At 48.3% G+C, this 22,358-nt stretch overlaps 2 protein-coding genes across 2 annotated transcripts; one reads left to right on the top strand and one right to left on the bottom strand.

Annotated features, from left to right (window-relative positions):
• Positions 1 to 6,085: 6,085 nt before the first annotated feature.
• On the bottom strand, positions 6,086 to 8,880 carry LOC118559856 (meiosis-specific protein MEI4-like). The gene is made up of 5 exons (XM_036130383.1): positions 8,676 to 8,880; positions 8,408 to 8,538; positions 6,983 to 7,228; positions 6,742 to 6,749; positions 6,086 to 6,268 (listed from the first exon to the last, which is right to left on the bottom strand). The coding sequence occupies exons 2-5, from the start codon at positions 8,433 to 8,435 to the stop codon at positions 6,086 to 6,088; spliced, it is 465 nt and encodes a 154-aa protein (XP_035986276.1). The 5' UTR covers positions 8,436 to 8,538; positions 8,676 to 8,880.
• A 10,180-nt stretch (positions 8,881 to 19,060) lies between these two features.
• LOC105921810 (5-hydroxytryptamine receptor 1B) lies at positions 19,061 to 21,722 on the top strand. The gene has a single exon (XM_036130574.1). It carries the CDS (start codon positions 19,579 to 19,581, stop codon positions 20,713 to 20,715), a length of 1,137 nt encoding a protein of 378 aa, XP_035986467.1. The 5' UTR covers positions 19,061 to 19,578; the 3' UTR covers positions 20,716 to 21,722.
• Positions 21,723 to 22,358: the final 636 nt, after the last annotated feature.

Below are 22,358 nucleotides of genomic sequence, written 5' to 3' on the forward strand. Positions count from 1 at the left end.
CTGTATATTAGCCAGTCCCCTAAGCTTGATGTATCATGAAACTGTTGACCTTTTGGTTTTGTGGTTTTATTTTATTATTACAATTAAATAATAATAATAATAATAATATAATAATAATAATAATAACGTGTATGTTCAGTGTTTTTTGCTAATCCACCTCTTATATATTTCAATCCTTATGTAATTTTGTTATGTTGTGTGCACATGCCTGTTGCTTAATCCTATAAATTTCCCGTCGTGGGATAAAAAAAGGATTAGTAATGTATCTTATCTTAAATAAACACTTTTAATATATTGTACTGGGTTCTTTCAAGGTCTTAATACATGTATGTGTGGGCTCCAGTAACATCCATTCATCCATCCATCCATCCATCCATCATCCATCCATCCATCCATCCATCCATCCACTGATCTACCTGGATGTTCCCTGAGAGGACTGAAACGCCTCAGTCAGAGACGTCTGTGGGTCTGTCGGGGCAGTGAGAGAAGTTTCGTCTCCTCTCTCGTTTCTGGGGCTCGACGTTTTCATGTTTTTCACGTGCTTAGATAAATTTGTTGTGTTTCCACTGAAATGAACCGGCTTTTTACAAAAACATACAGCTTGATTTCATTTACGGGATTAAAATAAAGCCAAACGGTGCTACTTCCCCTGTTTTTTCGCTGCTGCGGTCTCTCTCAGCTGTTTGTGTATTAAGTTTGTGTGAGAGCTAGTGGGCGGGCCAGGCTGAGCCTGCGTGCTGATTGGCTGGCGCCGCTGTGAGCCATGTACGAGAGGGGAGGGGGAGGAGGAGTGTGCCGTGACAGCGCGCCTGCAGTCAGCGCGCCTGCTGACAGACACTGACTGAAACATGGGAGCCAACATGCGTTAATGCGCGATAAAATAAATATCGCCGTTAATAGTCTAATGAATTAACGCGAAATTAACGCGTTAACTTGCCCAGCCCTAATATATATATATATATATTTTAAGTTTTGGTGGCCAGTGTGCTCCGCCATACTTGATGGAAGTAAAATCGATGTATGACCAGCAACAGAGAAGAAAACGCTGAATGAGGATTTGTTTTGTTTGCGTCTCCTTTAAATCACTTTTATGCCGTAAACCCCAACGTTCTCGCTCTCCTCCACCTCCACACGGAACTCAGAGCCTCTGGGGCCCCTGCAGCCTCTGGGGCCCTGCAGCCTCTGGGGCCCCTGCCAGCCTCTGGGGCCCCTGCAGCTGGAGGCTTTTGCTCCCGTTTTTACCGATAGACGTGTTGAAGCTGGTTTATCACTCTAGATCTAGATGACACGCTCTGATCTCCTGCTGTGAGCCGGAGCTTTTTGTTGCTTGAGTGAAAACAAGAGAGACGTTGGTCTGAGCTCTGAAGAGACAAGGAGCAGACTGAACTGCCACCTCCTGAAAACAGGAGGCAGCCGTGGACCTAAAGCTGGAGGGTTAGCTGCAGCTTTAGCAGCACTGACTCTCTGCTGAAGACCCCCCCCCCCCCCCCGGTAAACTGACTGTGGATCAGAACGAAAGTTTCTGCTGTAACTACGGTTCTATTTCATCCCTACTGACCGCCAGAGGCGGTGCTTTAAGAACTGAATGATAATTCTAGCGCATGCGCAGGTCGAGTACTAATGACAACAAAGTCACCTGTGACCTGCCGGGGACCCACGTGACTCTATATAGTCACGTGGGTCCCCGGCATTCAATCCCTTCGTTCTTCTCGTGAAAAGCAGAGATTCCGAGGGACCAAGCACTCTGGCGGTCATCCGGGATTCATAGAACCGTAGTTACAGCAGTAACTTTCGTTCTATTTCATCCCTACTGACCGCCAGAGGCGGTGCTTTAATCACTGGATGACTTATGTCAACAAGGTCACGAGGAATCAGCAACATCCAAGGAACATTCACCTAACGTGTTGTAGATGTATGCTGCTCCAGAATTCTTTGAAGGGGATGAGGCGCAGCCACATTCACCCTGTAAAATTGAGTAAAGGTACTCTGTGATTTCCAGGAGAAGTCATGGCAGCAAACGATGTCGACATGCCCCTTGTAGAGTGGCACTTCACTCCTGTTGGCAGAGGCTGGTCCTGCAAGGCATAAGCCTTGGAGATCAAATCCACAACCCAGTATGCCAGTCGCTGCTTAGAAAGTGCCTGACCTTTCCGTGAGCCGGCGTAGCAAACAAAAAGGCTATTTGTCTTTCGGAAGGATGCCGTGACATTGATATATGCCTCAAGGGCACGGACAGGGCACAGTGGTTCGGAGGGGCATCCCGTATCAAACCGAGCAAGATGGAGTGGCTGGTTACCGTCCGCCCCCAGTGACACCTTAGGAATGAACGCTGCGTCAGGCCACAGTGTGACACCTGACCCATCAGGATTCCACCGGCAGCAGGGCTCGGCCACCGAGAGAGCCTGCAATTCACCCACACGCTTTGCTGAAACCATCGCCAAAAGGAACGCTGTCTTCAGTGAGAGCCATTTGAGGTCTGCTGATGCCAGGGGCTCAAATGGGGGGGATCGAAGAGCTTCAAGCACCAGAGAAAGGTCCCATGCCGGTGCCACAGGGCGGTTGGGTGGATGCAAACGCCGAGCACCTCTCATAAACAGCACAACGTCCTTGTCTCAGCCCACCGTGCAACCATTCAGCCCGACATGCCGACAGGAAATGGCAGCTACATATACTTTTAAGGTAGATGGAGACCGCCCCTGATCCAGCAATTCCTGCAGGAAGGTCAGTATGTCAGAGACTGAACACTTCACCGGGTCCTGCCCTTTATTACGGCACCAGGTTGCAAAGACAGCCCACTTGTTATCATAGCAGGCTCGTGTGGATGGCGCCCACGCATTAGCCATTGTATGCCCTACTGACCCAGTGTATCTCGAGAAAGTGGACCCCGGCCTTGGAGGAGCCAAATCCAGAGCTGGAGCCGAACGTGGGTGCAAAATCTGACCCCCCAGCTGGGAAAGGAGATCCGTCCTGCAGGGGAGACGCATTGGCGAGCCGGAGCTGAGCTCGTGCAGTAGAGGAAACCAAGTCCTCGCTGGTCAGAAGGGTGCTACCAGCAGAACCCTGTGCCCTTCTTGGCGTACCCTTAGGAGAGTCTGAAAAAGCAGACTGAATGGTGGAAAGGCGTAAAGGAGGGTCCGGGGCCAGTCGTGTGCCAGCGCATCGTGGCCCAGAGGGCTGCTGTCGTCCAAGGAGAACCAAAGGGGACAGTGAAATGCGTCCCTTGAGGCAAAGAGGTCCACGTCCGCCCTGCCGAAGACCTTCCAGATGTCCTCCACTACCTCTTGGTGAAGCTTCCACTCTCCTGGAAGCAGCTTCTGGCGGGATAGAAAATCTGCTGGCACATTCTCTGGCCCGGGGATGTAGGCTGCTCTGAGGCTGGCCAAGTATGGAGCTGCCCAGGTTAGCAGCTGTTGAATCAAACACAACAGTTTCCTTGACCTGGTACCCCCTTGGTGGTTGATGTGAAAAACCACAGCAGTGTTGTCTGACCTCACTCGCACATGCTTTCCCTGCAGGCCTGGGAGAAAGCTCTGAAGAGCCAGAAGTACAGCCTGTAATTCCAGGACATTGATGTATTCCCTGCTCTGCCGCTGGGACCATGTCCCTTGTGCCATTTGGCCCTGCCAGGTTGCACCCCAGCCTGTGGAGGATGCATCCGTAAACACAACTTCCCGACGACACGGGAGGGAGCCGAGCGGAACCCCTGTCGTCATAAACGCCCTGACCCTCCACTGGGACAGAGACTGAAGACACTGAGGCCCCACCCGAAGTCGTCTGAGATGATGAGTGTTCCGTGTGGAGTCCAGACCGAAGCTGTTCAACCACATCTGGAGGGGCCGCAATGACAGCAGTCCCAAGGGCACTACGGCGGATGCGGCTGTAAGCATACCCAAAAGGCAAAGATACCGCACAAGAGGTGGTGCCATGCCACGCCTGAATTCCGGAAGGATGCTTAATACGCTGTTCACCCACTGGGGTGACGGGCAAGCGGTCATTGACACAGAATCCATGGCAATGCCCAGGAAGACAGTCTGCTGTGAGGGAGTCAGACTGCTTTTCTCCATGTTTACCTGCAAGCCCAAACATCCCACATGATGGAGCACTAACCGGGTATCTCGGACTGCCTGGTTCCGTGTTGCGGCACAAATGAGCCAGTCTTCCAGGTAAGGGATGATTCTTATTCCTTGTGCCTGCAGAGGAGAGAGGGCCGCTGCGACACATCGGGTGAACACCCTGGGAGACAGCGAAAGTCCGAACGGAAGGACGCTGAACTGAAAGTGCCTCCCCTGAAAGGCAAAACGAAGAAACCGCCAATGTGGCGGAGCGATTGGAACATGAAAATAGGCATCCTTGAGATCTATTGAAGTGAACCAATCGCCCGGGGAAATTGCCTGCAATACTTCCTTGATGGTCAGCATATGAAAAGGCATGACCTTCAGGTACGCATTCAGGCCTCTGAGGTCCAAGACTGGACGCAGGCCCCCAGTCTTCTTCGGAACCAGAAAATATATTGAATAAAAGCCCCCTGGATCCCGCAGGGGGTCCACAGGCACTATAGCGCCCTTGGCCAGCAAGGTTCAGATTTCCTGGTTTAGTGCCTGTGCCTTCACCGGGTCACGGATCACAGTCATCCTGACCCGGCCAGGGACGGGTGGCCTGCGGCGGAATTGAAGACGGTACCCCCTGGACAGTGTGGACAACACCCACAAATCTGGGGTGTGGGCAGCCCAGAAGCCGAGCTGTCCTGGGGTAAAACAACCGACCGCAGGCCCTAAGGCGTCATCTGCGGGCCCCACGGCCCCTTGAAGGCTTGGGAGGACGCCGACAAGACTGCATGGCTCGAAAGGAACGAGATGACCTCGCCCCAGCTTGGCCTTGAGCCTGGTTTCCGTGACCTGGAGCAGGCCTTTGGACCGATGTCTGGGCTGGTACCAGCCCCTGTGGCTCAAGGGAAAGAGATGGGCGTGAAGGCCTCCGGGAAGGACCCGCAGCTGCCAAAGTGCGGACTGGTTGGCGATCACGTCTTTGAAGGCCTGCCAGCTGCTGCCTTGTTCTAGAGGCCTGAGCTGTACGGTCCAAGGCCTCCAGTGCTGCAGAGCCAAAAAGTTCCCCCGGAACGACAGGCAGGGCCCGAAGGGTTCTCCTACAAGGATCAGTAAGAGGCGACTGCGCCAACCAGACCTGGCGGCGAGCATGAACCAGCGTGGACAGTGTGCGTCCAAGCTCTCTAGTCATGAGAGCAAAGGCCTGCAGAGATGCATCAACCAGGCCTTGCGTGGCGTGGTCCAGTGGAACAGACTCCAGTGAGGAAGACAGGGCCAACATAAGATGGGAGAGAGAGTTCCCAATCCGGCCCATGCGGGCCCCAGAGTCATAGGCCTTGCAGAGAAGGTCGTCAGTAATGCGACACTGAGGGCGCGGACAACGCGCATTGGGCCGCAAAACCTCATCAGGTGGGACAATAAGAGAGGCAATGCCAGGTTCCACCACTGGCATCTGCCCCAAGCCAACCCTGGGTGCCTCCTGCATAGCTGCCAGGACCCTGCCATCTGTTGTCAGACGTGAAAGCGCCTTGGTGTCTGACCAGCAAGCATGCAGCTCCCGTATATACTCCCCAGAGGGAGGAACCACAAAGGCAGTCTCTGATCTACTGCGCTTAAAGAAGGCGCTGGAAGCTGCAGGCTGGGTCTGAGGAACATCAATATGTAAACGGGCAAGAGCCGTTCGGATGGCGGCTGTCACAGACTCCCCCGTATCCTCCTGGGAGGCAATGGAATCAGACCCGGAGGCCCCGGAGCCCGGCTCCTGGAGGTCCTCACAGAAGTGGGTGCCAGAGGCCGCCACAGAAATAGCATCATCATCATCCATGACTGACACTTCATCCTGCTGGGGAGGGAGAGCCGCGCTGCCATCACCCCCAGCCTGAAAGGACTGGAGAAGGGCCTTCATTTCGGCCAGCTCCGAGGTGAGATGATCCACTCTTGTGGACAATCTCCCTGCATCAGTCTGTCTGGCTCGTTTTGCCGGCACCAAAGGTGCAGCCACAGTTGGCCGTTTGCACATCGTCTTTCCCGGTGGCAACAGACTATGCGGCACAGCGCCCGCCCAATCGGTAGACCCAGTTGGTAGGCTGCTGCAGCGCAGCCAACCGACTCAGCCTGACCGACCGGGGCATGACGGAGCAGTTGGGGCAGGCGTCATCCGACAGCGCCTCCCGGAGATGTTCCACACCAAGACAGGAGGGACACAAATCATGCCCGTCGTCGGGCTGAAGCGGAGCCAGACAGGTCGAGCAACACAAATTTTCCAGCATCATAATGCTGAAGGCGTGATCAGCCCGCCACCAACAAGAAGTCACCACGAGCAGGAAACGCCACCGGCGACTCTGTTGTAGGAAAACTCCCTTAGAGGTTTCGAACACAGCGTGAGCAGAAACGCCACCAGCGAGTCGGCTTGTTAACTAAGGATGAACTCAACGCGAGCAGCAACGCTACTGGTGAGTAAAAAGAACCACAAAATTACCGTGGTAAATCAGCGCGAGCAGTAAACTACTGCTGAGAAAAGAACAAAACTTACCAGTTCATGTCGCTGCGACCGCAGATCTGGTAAGGTGAAAGCAGCTTGTGCAGCCCCTGGAGGGCGAGACTTACCCGCAGCTCCTACCAAACCCCGTCACGGGGCTACCAGCAACAAGCAGCTAGGTTTAGCACGTGCTAAACACAGAAGCAGTCAGCTTCTCACGACCAGACCTGCGCGCGAGAAGAACGAAGGGATTGAACGCCGGGGACCCACGTGACTATTTAGAGTCATGTGGGTCCCGGCAGGTCACAGGTGACTTTGTTGTCATTAGTACTCGACCTGCGCATGCGCTAGAATGATCATTCAGTGCTTAAAGCACCGCCTCTGGCGGTCAGTAGGGATGAAATAGAACCAGAGCAGCCGTCTCATCGTTACACCACCTTGCTCCTCCTTTCTCACCCACCTGTCGTCTGCCTGCTCCTCTCTGCCTCCACCAGGCTCCTGGACATCAGCAGCTCCTGCCTCAGCCTCAGCACCTCCTGCCGCAGCACCTGGGCCGTCTCCCTCCACGCCGCCTCCTGCCTCCTCATTCTGCGGCCCAGCTCCTCGGCGTGCTCCCGGCCGCTGGTGCCAGGGGGTCTGCTCCTGATGACGCCCACCGCCACCGCCACCTGGGCCTGCGTGAGGAGCCAGGCGGCCCGGCTGGACCCTAGCAGACAGAGCAGGGAGCTTCAGGCCTCCTTTCTTTTGGTTCCTAATGGTCTGGAGAACATCTGGAAGTACTGGTCAGCAGCAGTTCTCCAGCTGAAGGTCCCCCCACATGTTCTCACCCTCTCAGTCCTGCATCATGTTCAGAGGGCTGCTTATTTGCTGAGCCACTGCTTTTCTAGCTAGGGAGGCACTTTGTTCCACTCTGTGTAAATATGTCTGGGTTTCCCCGCTGTGGGATTATAAAGCTATTTCCTATCTTACATTGTATTTATTACTATTATTAAACCTTAACCAGGAATAAACTCGTTGACATTAAAAACCAGGAGAGTTCTGGCTCAGACTGACCGCAGCAGAGTAAAGCCGGCGGCTTTTTGCCCTTTTTGACTTTCTTGGACCGGGCCGTCGTGTCATATGGGGGGGGGGGGTTCTGTTGTTGGTCCTCAGTTCTAGAATAACCGCCCCTGCACATCAGAGACGCTCCTTCTCTGCCCACCTTTAAAACTCGCCTTAAAACCCCATTATTATTAAAACGCTATTATTATTAAAACGCTATTATTATTTGCCGTTAGGGTCTTTTTACACATTCTCTTTTTATTTCAGTGTTTACTGGATGTGTTTAAGTTTGCAGCGCTGCACAGCATTCTGTTTTTAAGCGCTTTTTAAATAAAGATATGGCCTCTAACGGTCAGACTGGAGGCAACAGCAGACACGCTGAGGCAGGACGACGCCGCCCCGGTCACCGCCCCGGTCACCGGCCCGGTCACCGGCCCGGTCACCGGCCCGTCCCTCTCCGCGGCACACCGGCTCCCTAAAGCAGGCAGCGCCTGGACCGGGGGACCGGGACCGGGACCGGGACACCCCCCCCCCCTCCCCCAACATGGCGGCAACAAACCAGCCGCTTCCCTGCCAACATGGCGGCCAACCTGCTAGCGCTCTACGGGGAGTTACTCATTCCTAGCAAACGTGTGAAAAACATCAGCTTCATTGCACAAATAAAAGCAACCTCGCTTAGTTTGAGGCGAAACTTAAAGTTTTTTAACGACTATATTTGATTCTCCACTTAAAGCCTGCTACAAGCTAGCGAGCCGTTAGCTAGCCCGGCCGGAAGGAGCAGCTCAGTAACCGGCATGTTTAACGCAGCCTCCGTTGCTACAGCAGCTAGCTACGTCATCAGTACCGTTCCCGGTGCTCCGTCCCTCCTCCATCGGTAGTTGTAACGGAACCGGCCAGCTGACGGTCCTCTCCCGGTGGTGCTCCGCCGAGATCCGTGACAGGAAACTGCTTCAGAGCTTAAAGGTTCTGTTTAACCTGAGGACCATGTCGGAAAATTCATTCAGCTTCATCGGAACAACAAAAACACATCAGAAAGTATTTAAGTTATTCTCAAGCATTAGATAAACATAAAGAGAATTAAGGAGCCAATAGTAAATATTTTCTGTATTTACTGGAATGAGATTCTGGGTGCAGAGGAGCCATTGGTGCCTTCCATTTGCCTCAGAAAACTAAAACTAAAGGTTAGATTCTAAAATGACATCTTTGTTTTGTTCCTGGCATCTCTAATAAATGTCCTTTAAAGCTGTAGTGAGTTTTTTCCAGTAGGAAATCCCAGCTTTCCATGGAAAACCAACTTTAAAGGCCACTAAAGTGGGACTTTCCCCTCAGAAAGTCGGATAAAATGTCTTGATTATCAAGAACTTTATTGTCACTATGTGTGACCATAATGAGGCAGACATAACGCACATTAATAACTACACAGACACAACCAACATGGATCCAGCCTGGCAGCTCCTCGCATCAACAAGGTGTGATGACAAAACGTTACAATGATTAAATCCAGATGGATGGATGAATAGATGGATGGATGGATGATGGATGGATGGATGGATGATGGATGGATGAATGATGTATGGATGGATGAATGAATGATGGATGAATGATGGATGGATGGATGAATGATGGATGGATGAATGATGGATGGATGAATGAATGATGGATGGATGGATGGATGAATGATGGATGAATGATGGATGGATGAATGAATGATGGATGGATGGATGAATGAATGATGGATGAATGAATGATGGATGAATGATGTATGGATGGATGAATGAATGATGGATGAATGATGGATGGATGGATGAATGATGGATGGATGAATGATGGATGGATGAATGAATGATGGATGGATGGATGGATGAATAGATGGATGGATGGATGAATGATGGATGGATTAATGATGGATGGATGAATGAATGATGGATGGATGGATGGATGAATGATGGATGGATGAATGAATGATGGATGGATGGATGAATGATGGATGGATGAATGATGGATGGATGAATGAATGATGGACGGATGGATGGATGAATAGATGGATGGAGGGATGGATGGATGGATGAATGAATGAATGAATGAATGATGGATGGATAGATGAATGATGGATGGATGAATGAATGAATGATGGATGGATGGATGGATGAATGAATGATGGATGGATGGATTAATGATGGATGGATGAATGAATGATGGATGGATGGATGAATGATGGATGAATGAATGATGGATGGATGAATGAATGATGGATGAATGATGGATGGATGGATGAATGATGGCTGAATGAATGAATGAATGATGGATGGATGAATGATGGATGGATGGATGAATGAATGATGGATGGATGGATGGATGGATGAATGATGGATGGATGGATGGATGAATGAATGAATGATGGATGGTTGATGGATGGATGAATGATGGATGGATGGATGGATGGATGAATGAATGAATGATGGATGGATGGATGGATGGATGAATGATGGATGGATGGATGGATGAATGAATGAATGATGGATGGATGGATGAACCTATTTTATTATGTAAAACTATATAAATTGGGTTAATAAGGACAACATCACCAGTTTGTGCCGGGCGCTCCACCTGAAGTTAACTGAGTGAAACTAAAGTTACGACGCTGTTTCCTGTTTCTGGGTTAATCTTATTCTAATTAGCTATAAATTAGCAGAGTTGACTTCCAGTGGAGGTTTAACCTTTTCAAAGTTTCCTGAGTGACATTTTCTAGTGTTCTCCAGCTTTGAGAGGGAAGCTGTTGAAACATGGCCGCCTCTTTCAGCCATCATTAAAACCTCGGCCTCATTATCTGCACAAACACTCAGCGTCTGTTTCTACGCAAACGTGTGGCATGCTGGTTGTCTCATTGCTGCAGTAATTGTTTAAAACTGCAAACTTAAGAAATGTCCAATCTTTTAAAAGAAATTCAGTCTATTGGGTTTGCCTGAAGTGGTTCTCAGTGTTTGCACTGATGGCTCATTTAAATATTAATTAGCCTGGATGGAAAAACGAATGGAGGGACTTACCAAACAGAAAAATATAAAGACTACCATTAAATATTAAATGCTGAATGCTGGATTTAAAAAGGAGTACAATGATAATAAATGTCATTATAGTTACATACTGAAAATAAAGACTCTTGACTCCTGATAATGGAAAGGGGTAGATATTAAAGAGATTAACAGAATAATTCAATAGTAGAAGAGGATGATGAAAACACAGAAACAGAGGATAGGTGGGAGTCTGCTGTGGCGTGATGGACTGCAGCTTCAGGTCTACCTGGGACAGGAAGTATTCCTGAGGCAGGCAGGAAGAGGAGAAGTTTAAAAATGTCTGCCAGTTTCTCTCCACTGAGGACGGTCGAGGGTTTCCCATCAGGCCCGGCGGCCCTCCTCAGGTTCACCAGCCTACGTCCACGCCGCTCCGGCCCCACAGTGAAATGTTTCTGACGTGGCGACTCCATCGCTGTCTTCATAACACAGCTAAAGCAGATTTACACAGACAGGCTTTTAACTAACGTTTATGGTTACTCTTCTTTTCTGAATCACTTTTATCTGGGAAAGGTGCTATGCAAATACAACTTTACTGACTTTTAGGAGCTGGTAGCTCCTCTGTCAGTGAGACAGCAGCCTTCACAGCAGGGCATTATGGGTATTAATAATGGCGGCATTCATTCCCTTCAGATCTAACGAGGGTTGTTGTTGGAGAGACGCTCTGCTAGTTTCCTTTGGTTTTATCGTTTGGCTGCTGTGAAGCTCTTCTTCTATAATACTGGACTCCTGATCTGCTGTCTGTGAGGGCGAGCTTCTCCGCTCATCCAGGCTAGATTGTCCAACATGGGGTTAAGGAACTGCTCCATAAGCACGGGGAACGTTGAAGTAAATATAATCTTATATGTTTGATTCTCTGCTGCCACATTTCACAAACTTTAAATGTGCCTGATTAAAATGTCCTGCTATCAGGAGAACACCATCAAGATGAGCCTGTTGTCTTATTATTGGAGTGTTCCTGCTTCTTAACGCCACAGAAACCCTGCAGGTCATCGTCCACCTCCGACAGACTGAGGAGGACTGTGGCTCCTGCACAGAGTTTTCTCATGGTCAGGGAACCAAAGCATCATCTGCACTTCCTGCAGGTTCTCTGTGAAGCAGAAGCTGCTCATGTCCTCCTATCATGTTCTCACTGACTGCATCTCGTTGCGGCATGCTGGAAGCAGAGCAGCAGATGAAACGGCATTGCAGAGGGTCATACATACGGCACAGATGATCCCAGACGCCTCTGTCCTTCCTGGAGCAGAATGCCATTTCTGGATGCATCACAATGAACTTTATGCGGCAGGTTTGTGGGAACAAACCAGCATTTGCATCGTGTGAGAAACAGGCAGACAAGCAGTCAGCAGCTACAATATATTTATATATTTAATATAGCTATATTTAAACAAACATTTTACAGAGAAAATGTTAGAAAAGTCGCAGTATGTACAAAATCAGTGTTTTGTTTTTTTGTTTGACCCGCATACATGTATCTGTACATACTTACATACTGGGGTTGGTGCAAAATGCTGATTGTTTCCTGCAGAGCAGCTGCTCATCAGAACCCAGCCTGGGGGCAGAACCTGGTTCTGGGTCGGCTCGTTTCAGCCATCAGCGCTCTCTAGCGCCGCCCTGAAGGTAGACGTCTGAATAACCTTCTACTGATCCAGGACCTGTACGGGTCTTGGATGGATGGAAGGTTCTGCCGATTCTCTCTGTAGATCTGATTGTTGCAGTTTGGACCTGTCAGGTTCTTTGGAGGAGCTGAAGCGCACAGAGATGGAAGAGGTCAGGACAGACCGGACAGACTGGATGATGGTGGTGGAGAAGATGAGCAGCAGCTCCTGAGGAGGGCTGGTCTCTGCCGGGCCTTCCTACAGATGGTGTCAATGCGTGAGGACCATCTCAGGTCTCGAGAGAAGGTGGTTCCTAGGAATCGTAAGTGATCCACTGGAAACAGTGTGTTGTTGAGGATGGGGGGGGGGGGCAGAGTCAGGTGGGTTCTTCTGAAGTCCATCGTCTCCAGTGGTGCAGGCCAGGCGGCTGCAGTGCTTTGCTTGTGTTTCTTTCGTGTTCTCAACACTCCAAACTCTAATCCATGGGAGAGGTACGGATCGCTCTGAAACTTTACTCCACCTGAACTGCAGCAGATGCACCAGGCTAACAGCTGATCTACACTGATCAGCTCTGCCCGGTCTTCTCCTGGTCAACCATCTGGACGAGGAACGTCTGGGCATCGCCTCGCGTAAAGGCCCATTCATACCTCACGTAAAAGACGGATACGTGTGGAGTGTTTCATACGTTCTAACCGTCGATTCCGTCCGTACTTTGACACGAAAATTGGGAGCTTACGATTACGGACGAAACGGATCAATACGGAGCGATACTACCGGAAGAGGTGGGGGCGCTGTTGAGTTTGTAGTACAAAATGTCAACAAAATCACGAAGAAGGTTATAATTCTGGGTTTTAAACAATGGCGGGATTCGAGGAACGACTTGCGGAGCTCGTCTGCAGCAACCCACACATATGATGTGTCGTGTCCGGGGCACAGGGACAAACAAAAAGTTTACTTATGGAGCAAATACAACAAAATCACGTCTTGGACCGTCGCCATGGTTGATCAGTGACAAATCATTGGCGCTCAGCACTGCCACCTAGAGGAAATATTGGTTATTGCGCACCTCAACGGACGGAGGTATGAAGGAGTCAACGGATAGAACGTACGGACAGAAATACGGACATGTAGGCCAAACGTAGGGTATGAATGGACCTTTAGACGGACAGCTGTGTAGCGATCTTCATGGAGACGTGGCTGCACTGCATCCCTGACGCTGCGCTACAGCTAGCAGGCTGCAAGGTGGATGAAAGGTGGAGGTCTGGCAATCTACGTTCACAACATTCTTGGTGCCCAGCTGCAAAAGTAACCTGGACTTTGTACTCTCCCTGATCTGGGATCAGCTCTGTCATCATTGCTGCCTACAAACTGCCTACATGCAGCTAATGCTAAATAACACGGGGGATGAAGGGCCGTGGATGTGGAGCTGCGCTGTCCTACCCACCAACCCACTCAGAGTGTTTCCTACGCACAAACCGTGGGTGGACGGCACGGTGCGGTCCCTGCTGAAGGCGTTCAGACCAGGAGGAAGAGCGGCCCGCCTCAGGGCCACAGGTGAGCAGAAAAGGCGTCCTGAAGGCAAAGCACAGGTACGAGCAGCGCACGGAGGACGCTTCCACAGCAACAAGCCCATAAGATCAGGACCGTCACAGATTATAACAGCGACCAGCAGCCCAGCAGCGACTTAAACAGCTTCTTCACACACTTCAAGTCTCCAAGCAGCTGAAAGTCTGAACTAGAGATCGACTGATTTAAAATGGGTTTTAAGGCCGATACCGATTATTCTGACAGTCTAGCCGATACGTGCTGCCGATTTTTTTTGGGGCCGATTCTTGATATTGTTTTTCTTTCTCTATTTACATGATAAAAAGGACAAAACTTGATTTTAAACTAGCTAATATTAATAATCAGCTTCAGACCGCAGTTTGAAAGGTACACAGAAAAGCATGCATCTTACGGCAGCGCTTTGTCGCACTTAATGAACGCGTCACAGCAGGAAAAGAGCTCTCTAGTCCTGAGCACCGCTGCAGTGGACGAACATAATTCATGTAAAGTTAGATGCTGTACGCGTAGTGATTGGTGACTGTATGTGGAGACGTACATGCTGGAGATCAGACGTGGGTTTTTGCAAGCAGAAACAGACAGACACCGCTGTTTCCTCCCGCTCACAGTGAGACAGACTTTCTAAGGTCAGATCAGTTAATTAGACAATTAAACCACTCAAAGGCTTATTGTTGGCGCCCAGTATTATAACATTATCAGCCGCTCTCTGCCAGGGATGGAGCGACAATGTAAACGCGTCACGTGATCTCCAGGCATGCTGAATGCGCTGATGGATCGGTATCTGCCGATTAACGCAGCGCACACCTTCTGTGTCAAAATAGTTTCTGTCCATCAGAGCTGTCAGCTGTGATAAGAAAGACGTCTCGCTGCTACCATCGCTGTACCTCGCTACTACGGCTAGATTTCGTCAGGATGCTAGAATTATTAATGTCTCTTTGATATTTTATCAATCTGTATTTTACTTTTCCTATATCTTGTTTTCCTTATTTTTGGTTGTATATTGATGCATTCGGTGCATCTTTGATTTCTGTCATGATTTGGGAGGTGGATGCTGGACGGAAACGCAGATGAAGGTATTTGTAATGAAGTAAGAAAGCAAAGTTACAGGCGTACGACATGAAGCGGGGATAAAGCAGGAGGTGCCACAGCAGGGGGGAACACGAGAGGAACAGGTGGTTTAAATAGGAGGAACCAGAGAGGAACCAGAGAGGAACCAGAGGAACGCAGGTGAAGGTAAGGAGACGTGTGACAGGAACACAGGGAAAAAGAATCAGAAACACAGGATCATTAACTGAAGAAGATAATGACCAAAACATGATCATTTCATTATACGGTATCTCATATAATGACATTAAAGTTATTGTATCAATTCCATTAAATTCTAAAACACTCTATTGATCCCAAAGGGGAATTAAATCACTACTCCAACATGCAGCTAACCCTAACCCTGCACAGCAGAATTCGTTCTGTTCTGAAACCTGATCAGATTGTTGAGAAAAACAGTTTATCCAGAATCAGGCAGTAAATCAGCATCTTCTGGCACCTGCAGAGTAAACAGCTCGGCTCAGACTCTCTGCCTTTGTGAACGATGGAGCATCTATCAGAGCTTCTCCCCACCTGAGTCTGCAGCGCCAGGTTTGCACCAACAGGCTGGATCCTGAGGGCCAGCGCCGGGGGGAGCTGATGATTTATGCTGAAATCTCATTTTTCACTGGTTTGTCTGGAGGAGCTAATCCTGCAAATAAAGAAATTTCCCCGTGGCTTTTTAAACAAAGTAAAACATGTTTTATAGAATAGAATAGAATAGAATTGAATTGAATTGAATTGAATTGAATAGAATAGAACGATTATTTACTGTGCTACAGTGGAGAAATTCAGGTGTACCAGCAGCAAAGAGCACGTTTAAATTATGAGAAGAACCTCATAATTCACTCATAACCAGGCTGTTAAAATAGATTCTCATCTGAGCTTTGAGGCTCACATCAAACACGTCTGCAAGACCTCCTTCCTCCACCTCAGAAACATCACCAAACTTTGTCCCACACTCCTCCGGCAGATGCAGAAAAGCTTGTCCAGGCTTCTGTCTCCTCCAGGCGGGACTACTGCAACTCGCTCCTCATCGGGATCCCTGAGAAAAGCCTTCAGAAGCTGCAGTCCGTCCTAAACGACGCTGCTCAGATCCTGATGAGGGTGTGAAAACATGACCACATCACCCCCATCCTCAGGTAACTTCACTGGCTTCCTGTCCCACTCAGGATGGAGTACTAGGCCTCCTTACCCACCAGTGCATCCACGGTGATGTCCCACCATACCTTGAGGAACTTCTCACCCCACAGACCTCTGATCTACGGCAGCATGTCTGCTGGAACCACCGAGGATGAAGCTCCGTAACGGGAGGTCAGGCTTTCTGCTCAGCTGCTCCCAGGCTGTGGAACGTTCTCTCTGACCACCTGAGGAACCTACAGACTGTGGATGCTTTTAAACGTGGCCTTTAAACCCTCCTTTTAGGAGAGCTTTTATTGAACTCTTCCCCTTTTTTTACTTATTGTCTTTGATTATTTTATCTTTTCTTTTACTTTTTATTTTTCATGCTCTCCATGTGCTTTTATTTTGTAGCACTTACCTGTTTTACTATGTAGCACTTTGGGATTTGTATAAATATAAAGTGCATTACAAATGCAAAGTATTATTATTAATATTATTAGAAATTGAGTTATTAAAACTAGTATAAAGAGTAAATTAAATAAATGTCCAACTGAGTGGGGGTGATTCTAAGAAATGTGTTAAACTTGTACGTATATTTATCCATAAAAACACAGACAGACTGTTTACCAGAAGGAAAAAGTGTGGAAAACCAGCAGGGATGCGAATAATCATCGTTTACTTTATTGTCCGAGTCGTTTTTCAAACTAGAAATCTGACGGCGTGTGACGAACATGCGACAAATTCGGAGGTTTAAATATATGAAGTGTATCACATGATGTGAAGTTATAAATTATAATTTAAACAGGAAACAAAAAGCTGAGATAAAGATAAGAATGACAACACAAACTGAATAATCTGTGGATAAACAAAGAATTAAGAACTAATTTAAAGGTTTTATGGCATTAGATGTAGTTTCAGCCTCTGCGTTTCAGGCCTGTGACACATAATCCAGAATATATGGATGGTGTTGGAGCAGATGTTTAAGCATCTGGGCAGATGTTCTGAGGATCTCCATTCTGACGCCACACAGGAGAAAACAATGAAAGTGATGAATGTTCCTCAGAGATAGACTGAAAAGGGTTCAGCCGTTCTGCTGGGTCACTGAGGGTCCGTCCGTCTGGTGAACCCCCGTTTTAACGAGGTCACACCGGGCTGGAGCCGCCATCAGAGCCGCTAATTAAGCCAGACCCAGAACCGTGTGCAAATGGCTCACAGGTGCTGTGGACTGAAAGGTGTCGCTGCTGCTTGTTGCAGTTCTTCATGCTTTAATATTTCTCTGGTTACAAAAATAAACGGCAACAAACTGTTGGGTTGCATCGCATTTCATCATTTGCTCCACATTGCTTTTTTCCTGCATCTGTCTAATTTCAATTTTCTGCAGCTTTAAGCTTTTATTCCTTCTTTACTTTCTCTGCTTTTTCAGCCTTCTCCTACCTTTAATTGAGAATCAATCAGAACCAGCAGGTAAGGCCAAAGAGAGGAGAAGCTGCTGCGGGTCAGAGGTGCAGAACAGCAGGTCCGCTTTGACTACAATAACTATCAATGCCATGGTAGTTATTAACAAAGTGCTTGAATCATAGCACCGAACATAGATCTAAAATGTTTAGATCTGTTAACTGACACAAAGGATGATATTAAATGTGATTGGACAGTTTCAGCATGCTAGGATTTCATTTTAAGTTCAGATCTAAAGAATTTGCCAAGAACAATCTTCATAGCTTGATGATTGTGTTAGCAGGCTTACTACCTGATGCTACAAACATAATTATTTCATTTGACACATCTCAGTAAATAATAACCAGCTGTGAGTGGTGCTGATGTCCCATTGGACAGTGGGCCAGCCCTGGGCCTCTGCTCTGGTTCTGTGTGGTTCTGGTTGAAAACTGGTGGACCTGGAGGTTAGGTCCACTATTTGATCTCCAGGTTGTGTTTGAATTCCTTTGAGTTCATATTTCAGAGAGAAGCTGAAATATTTCAGCGTCCACGCTCCTTCACTTTCAAGCTCATCTCAGACTCCTACCCTAAATTATCCTGTTTCATGTCATCACTTCACAAAATCTTTTAATAAATCACTGTGATTACTGATAGTTTATTTATTCAATAAATGATCAGCTCCAATATAATCAATCAGCTTTCATTCAAATGTCTGTTTTGTGGAAAAATCTTCTCTGTAGTGAACCTCTAAGTGATAATTGGGGAGTGGTGGCCTATTAGAGCACAGAGCTTTGGTCCCAGAGGTTCTGAGTTCAACTCCCACAGACTGCCACTCTGAGTCCCTGAGCAAGACCCTTAACCCCTGATTGCTCCCCAGGCACCACACATGGCAGCCCACTGCTCCCCCAGGGGATGGGTTAAGATGCAGAAATGAATTTCTCCTTTGTGAGATCAATAAAGTTCAATTATTATTATTAATTTAGTTTATATAATATAGTTTCATTTTTAATTTCCATGTTCATTCAGGCTTATCTTTCTATAGTATTATCTGGTCATTTCATTATTTTTAGGGTGCCACAAAAGTAATAATAATAATAATAATCTTTCAGTCCTTTAGAGTTAACTTCATGTTTTTCCAAACCTAAACCATGTTTAAATTACCGAGTCAGATTCAACATTTATTATTCTCTCAGTATTAAGAAAAATAAGTTCAAACATGAATAATGTTTCCTTTAAATCAGGGAGTCAAACTAGTTTCTGTATGGGGCCACTGAGGCATCATGAAGTCATTAAAAGGGCCGCTTGCAGGTGTATAAATTTATCAGCAAAAAAAGTTAATATTGGGGTGAGTTCCACTTTAAATTCATCATTCTGCATCACTTCTTCTCTTCATGGACATTTCTGGGTTGTTCTAACGTGTTGTGGGAAAACTGACATCTAGTGGCAGGATGCTGTTACTACACAGTTAAAACATCTAATTTCTCTCCAGGAGGCAGTTTTAGCCACTTTATACACTTTATAATGATTTATGCCTCTACTTTATGACATGAGATGCCTTTTTGGCTCTTGAGGACCGGATACATTGCCTTGACGGGCCGTATTTGGCCCGCGGGCCGTGGTTTTGACACGTGCTTTAAATGCTCCAAAGAAACTGAATCTAGAAAGAAGCTAAATGACTGTAATGAACGGAGCACTGAGACAAAGAGCCTTTAACCGGCCTTGTCCTTTATTTAGCTGAAACTACAGGCTGAACTGTGACCAGAGCCTCCTGCACCGTCGCTGCTGGAGGAGGAGGAGGAAGAGGAGGAAGAGGAGGAGGAGGAGGCTGCGCTATAAAAGCTGGAGTCGCTGAGCTGCCCTGAACTTGCAGGAGCGGAGCTTCCCTGGATGTTCAGCAGCGGCCGCTGGATGATGCTTTCTCTGGCTTTCTCTGGATCTCTGAGTTGACCCAACATTGTTGCGGGTGGTGACGCGCAGAGGATGAAGAGGAGGAGGAGGAGGCAGAAGCGTGTCTGAGCGCAGAGCATGCAGCTCCCCTCATTCTGCACATGAAGCAGGAAGGCAGCCGCTGCATGCGGGTCTGAGAGCTTGCCAAGCGGTCAGTTGGAGCTCGATGAGCGGGGGATGTGACGGAGGACGGCGGAGGGATGGAGACGCCCGCCAGCTACGGAGATCTGCTGAACTTCTCCACCAATGACACCAACAGCAGTCCCGGCTCCGGGGCGGAGGAGCGGGGCTCCAACCTCTCTTTCCAGGCCACTCTGGCTCTGACTCTGGCTCTCATCACCTTCGCCACCACGCTCTCCAACGCCTTCGTCATCGCCACCATCTACCAGTCCCGGAAGCTGCACACTCCGGCCAACTTCCTGATCGCGTCCCTGGCACTCACCGACCTGCTGGTGTCCATCCTGGTGATGCCCATCAGCGCGCTCTACACGGTGGTCCAGACGTGGCCGCTGGGTCAGGTGATGTGCGACATCTGGCTGTCCTCCGACATCACCTGCTGCACCGCCTCCATCCTCCACCTGTGCGTCATTGCGCTGGACCGCTACTGGGCCATCACGGACGCCGTGGAGTACTCCAAGAAGCGCACGGCGGGGCGCGCAGCCGGCATGATCGCCACCGCCTGGGTCATCGCCATCTCCATCTCCCTGCCGCCGTTCTTCTGGCGCCAGGTGAAAGCGGAGGAGGTGACGAGCTGCAACGTCAACACGGACCACATCTTCTACACCATCTACTCCACCTTCGGCGCCTTCTACATCCCCACGCTGCTGCTCATCTGCCTGTACGGGCGGATCTACGTGGAGGCGCGGAAGCGCATCCTGAAGCAGGCGCAGAACAAGCCGGGGAAGAGGCTGACCTCTGCGCACCTGATCACCAACTCCCCCGGCTCCGTGGCCTCCACCACCTCCCTCAACTACGGCACGAACGACGCCTCCTCCTGTGACGCTACCTCATCCCCCCCCAATGTGAACCAAGTCAAAGTCACTGTGTCCGACGCGCTGCTGGAGAAGAAGCGCATCTCTGCGGCCCGGGAGAGGAAGGCCACCAAGACTCTGGGGATAATCCTGGGGGCCTACATCGTCTGCTGGCTGCCCTTTTTCATCTACACTCTCTTAGTGCCTCTCTGCGAGTCCTGCTTCCACCCGGGTCTGTTTGACGTCTTCACCTGGCTCGGTTACCTCAACTCTCTGATCAACCCCATCATCTACACCATGTCCAACGAGGACTTCAAGCAGGCTTTCCACAAACTCATGATGCGCTTCAGGTGCTGCAGGGCATGAGAACAAGCGGACAGCCTTTACAGGTGGAAAGCTGAAAATGGCCGAATGTGCTGCAGCTTACAGAAAAGGCTCAGATCACATATAGAGATATCTGCTTTATGTGGGTCCCAGCAGGGAAAGGCATTTAAATACCGTGACACAGCCATATTTTACTTTTGTGGGTTTTATAGCAATGAAATGATAATTGTTACATGTTGTAGGACACAATGATTTCCAGCCATGTATCATCTCAGCAATGCAACATTTACACATGGGTCCCATATGCAGTCTACACCATGAATGAGAATAATATAGAAAATAAGCGGTTTATTCCAGTAACTCAGTACTAAGAAAAACACTTTAGATTATTTAAATGCAGACCTAAGGTACCATCCCTTTATTTCTGATCATTCTGAGGATTTTCTGCTAACAGCCAGTAAAAACACAACATTTAAGATTACAGAATTACATCAGAGCATAAAAAGAGGAACTAATGAAATGTATGTTATACAACTCATCAGAATACAGATTTGAATTCACTGAATATGATTTTAGGGTAAATATGAGATGAAAATTTGGCCAAAAATGAGGATTTTGTGGGTTCTATAATAGGCGGCCCATATATTAGGGGCGTTGAGCGGGTCCCAACTGTGACGGATACAACAATCCCATCTGGGTCACATACTGGGTTCTATGTGGGCTCTATGAAGGTAACAATGCAGGCTGGGTGGTCTCCAGCCATTAATAATCTAATTCAGCAACAGGTTGGTAGATGTTGTGGAGCATGAGCCATGATTTATTGTTCTGCATGACAGCAGCAGAAACACGTGGGGCCAAATAGGTGGGTCTTACCCAGCAGTACTAAAATAAAAGCCTGATAGATCAACCCGTTTCATGGGAAATTTCATCTCTGAGAGTTTATGTATTATTCTAAATTAGATTTAAGTAAGACACTGCCATTTGATCTTAACGACTCCCCATTACTAAGGAGTGGACCTGTTCTGTTTAATCTGCATGTTATCTAAACCATAATAGGCCTTTATTGGGCAGTAGTATAAAGCTTGGTACTCATCATTACTCCAGACGTTTTGAACTGAGAAAGCTTTCTGGAGAGGAAGTGAAACGTCTTCAAACTTCAGAAAAAAATCCAGTTGTTTTGTTTTTTAACTTTTTTGGTAAGACACCATAGTTAGTTAATTTGTTGTTGTTGTTCAAATTCAGCTCCCACAGCTTTCCGACCCAATTGAAAAATTCATAAAAGTTTTCATGTTTTAAACCACATTCAGACGTAAAGTAAGAAATTAAATTGGATTTTTTAATTAATTCTTTTTTGGACTTGAGGCGCACGTAGGAAGGAAATGGGCAGAATTCAGGGTCCCAGGTGGGATTGGCCACGGCTTACGTCATTATCAGAGGGTAACTTTCTATGAATGGAAGTTCTGCACGGGTTCCTTAATGACCCCAGGTTAATTGATGCAGAACAGCTTTTATAGTCAGTTTGACCCATCTGGGACAGACGCAATAAACTCCCCCAGGTTAGTAGTACCAGTCCTGCCTGATCTGAAAGTGCTGATGGTTTCACGTTGGCCCCATCAGAGTTAGCCTAAAAGTGAGTTAACGACGGCCCCCCATGTTAATCTGGAGGTTAAGGTTCTGATACAGCA

The sequence above is a fragment of the Fundulus heteroclitus genome, unplaced genomic scaffold, assembly GCF_011125445.2.
Source record: "Fundulus heteroclitus isolate FHET01 unplaced genomic scaffold, MU-UCD_Fhet_4.1 scaffold_36, whole genome shotgun sequence".
Taxonomy (NCBI): Eukaryota; Metazoa; Chordata; class Actinopteri; order Cyprinodontiformes; family Fundulidae; genus Fundulus; species Fundulus heteroclitus.

Excerpts from the sequence above, each read along its gene's own strand:
- LOC118559856 (XM_036130383.1), bottom strand. The coding sequence starts at position 8,435 with ATGGAGGAGGGACGGAGCACCGGGAACG. Across the intron at positions 7,229-8,407 it reads GGGACGGAGCACCGGGAACG|GGTCCAGCCGGGCCGCCTGG; the intron begins GTACTGATGACG and ends TCTGTCTGCTAG.
- LOC105921810 (XM_036130574.1), top strand. The coding sequence starts at position 19,579 with ATGGAGACGCCCGCCAGCTACGGAGATCTGCTGAACTTCTCCACCAAT.